The sequence below is a fragment of the Clupea harengus genome, chromosome 7, assembly GCF_900700415.2.
Source record: "Clupea harengus chromosome 7, Ch_v2.0.2, whole genome shotgun sequence".
In the NCBI taxonomy this organism is placed as follows: domain Eukaryota; kingdom Metazoa; phylum Chordata; class Actinopteri; order Clupeiformes; family Clupeidae; genus Clupea; species Clupea harengus.
The window spans coordinates 15,825,295-15,827,794 of NC_045158.1; the positions used below are offsets into that span (position 1 = coordinate 15,825,295).

The 2,500-nt window shown below is 41.8% G+C and overlaps 1 protein-coding gene across 4 annotated transcripts in view; it reads left to right on the plus strand.

Annotated features, from left to right (window-relative positions):
* Positions 1-2,500, plus strand: part of hapln1a (hyaluronan and proteoglycan link protein 1a) — a 29,750-nt gene that overhangs the window by 26,384 nt on the left and 866 nt on the right. For 3 of the 4 annotated variants that reach the window (XM_042708268.1, XM_031570653.2, XM_042708269.1), the window contains 2 exons: positions 766-1,071; positions 1,269-2,500. The exon at positions 1,269-2,500 is cut by the window's right edge and continues 866 nt beyond it. In XM_042708268.1, the coding sequence (XP_042564202.1) occupies positions 766-1,071; positions 1,269-1,555 (593 nt within the window). In that variant the 3' untranslated portion in view covers positions 1,556-2,500. The remainder of the gene's footprint in view (positions 1-765; positions 1,072-1,268) is intronic. The other variant, XM_042708270.1, reaches the window with a different exon arrangement.

The following is a 2,500-nucleotide window of genomic DNA, read 5'->3' on the forward strand; positions in this document are numbered from 1 at the left end:
TGTTAAATAACAATAAAGCAGAAGCAGATTGAGTTAAGAAGAACAGATACCCCACATCAAATGCCAGTATACTCTACTCTCCCCCTTACCCATCCTTATTTACACAACTGTAAAATAGGCGTAGGTCCTTTCTTTCATAAAAAAAGCAAAAACAAATTCTTGTTAGAAAAGCACGCTGTAATAGTTTGTGGTTTTTATTCCCATCTGGGCCAAGACCGCCCTTGCTGTCTTGGCTCCTGGCTTCCAAAAGGAGTCCATAACAGGGAGAATTTTGATTGCTGGGCATAATGAAAGCTGCCCAGCACAACTAGCCAATGTTAACATATGATCATTTTTCCAGGACAATGGAACGTTCTGAAGCTGGTAGTGATTTGGTTGATGTAACTGAATCAAGTCCTTGTGTTTCTCGCTGTGGAGAAGGCAAAGGTTCTGAAGTGGCTGAAATGGTCTGCAGCCAATTTTCACAACAAAATAAATGCTAAATTTGCCCCCATCTCCAAACAAATCTTACCCTTGAGACTAGACCTCATGTACACAAGACAGTTTAAGAAATAGATAAAGATAAGGGTAAGAGTATTAATTGGTTTGACAGTCCTTTGGCAGGGCCAGTACTGATTTGAATATATTTGGCACAAAGGGTTGACTTGCCCTGCCCATGTTTAGTCACACCGTATGGCTGTGGGGTAGCATAGACCTCACTTCACAGTCAAAAGGTGTTTATTCTTCAGTTCTTCTGGGAAAGAATCCCTCGATGTTTTTTTTTAGCAGGGATCGTGTTCCCGTACTCCCCACGGCTTGGCCGCTACAACCTGAACTTCCACGATGGTGAAAAAGCCTGCATGGACCAGGATGCTGTGGTGGCCTCCTTCGAGCAGCTGTACGACGCCTGGCAGGCAGGCCTGGACTGGTGCAATGCTGGCTGGCTGAACGACGGATCCGTGCAGTACCCCATCAACAAGCCCAGGGGGCCCTGCGGTGGCACAAATTCCAATGCTGGTCTCAGGAATTACGGCAGACGCGACAAGTTCAGCAGCCGCTTCGATGTTTTCTGCTTCACTGGCGCCATTAGAGGTAGCACAAACCTTCGTCACCTAAAAGGATGCCACTCTCTTGAGCACTGCCTTTATTTTATTTAGTTTAGTGTTGTAGAAATGGTTATTCATTCACAAATCACATTCACGACTGCTGTAAACGTGTGTAACAGTGTAAGCCTTCGGAGTGAGGGCAGGTGCTTCAACTCATTACATTTTTTTCCTTCAAATCATCAGGACGTTTCTACTGGTTGGTCCAGCCCAACCTGCTGACTTACACCGAGGCTGTGCAGGCCTGCCAGGAGGACGAAGCTGAGATCGCCAAGGTGGGCCACATGTATTCTGCTTGGAAGCTGCAGGGCTATGACCGCTGCGACGCAGGCTGGCTGGCCGACGGCAGCGTACGCTATCCCATCTCTAACCCCAGGAAGAACTGCAGCCCAGACGAGGCTGCCGTGCGCATGGTCGGATTCCCTGACAAGAAGCAAAAGCTCTACGGCGTTTACTGCTACAAAGCCCAGTGAGAATTGGTAACTCAGATCTTTCCAGGTTTTCGAACATAACAACCAAAGAGATAGAAGCAAATAGAAGCAACAAACACACGTTTAAGTACACAATGGACTATTAGCATGAACTAGCATTACTCCACCAAAACTGTGATAACCTTTATATTATATATAAAAACTGAGAGTAAATCTCAGATACTGTAAAAGATACTTTCTATAATGTAACATTCCACACATTTGTTATTTGTAAACTGCATCAAAGTTATGAAAGTTCATGAAATATTGATAACCTTTCACATTTTTTATTTTTTTATTTGGACGTTTTGTACAACTATGCAACTGATAGAATGATGGTACAATGAGATCAGGCTAGCTATGATTAATTTCTGTGAATGTGTCAGGGTAGTTCATTGAAGCACATGTTATGTCTTTGAAATTTAAAAAGCCACTGTTAGATTCCAAATTGCCTTTTTTTTTGGTCTGGTCTATAACTGTCAGTTTCCTTCTTTGCCACTCACATTCCTCATGTCCATTTTTGTTTGACAGCTTTTCAGTGTACTTTTGAAAATTATAAACTGTGATCATGTGTTTGATTTATCTGTTTGAAGTATAAAATGAATGTATGTGTCAGACTGCCTATGTCTTTGATAAGTAGTTGTTCTTCCATCTTTTATGGATAATCATAGTTACCAAGTATCTTTTTATGCCATTGTAACTTTCCCTCGAGCTAATGATGTTTAGAAAACTTACTTTGTATTTTCCTTTTTTCTTTTCTTGTGTTCTTTGATTGTGACGTTGTTTTGTATTGTGAAATTACATTTTTACATGTCCTCAGACATAGATTTATGTAAGGATGCCAGATAAATGTCCTACATGGACGCCCCAAGTTGAATGGTCAAATTTTTTGTCTAGAGCCATAATTAGCTATTCTGCAAACTAACCCTGAGCTAAAACTCTGTCCAG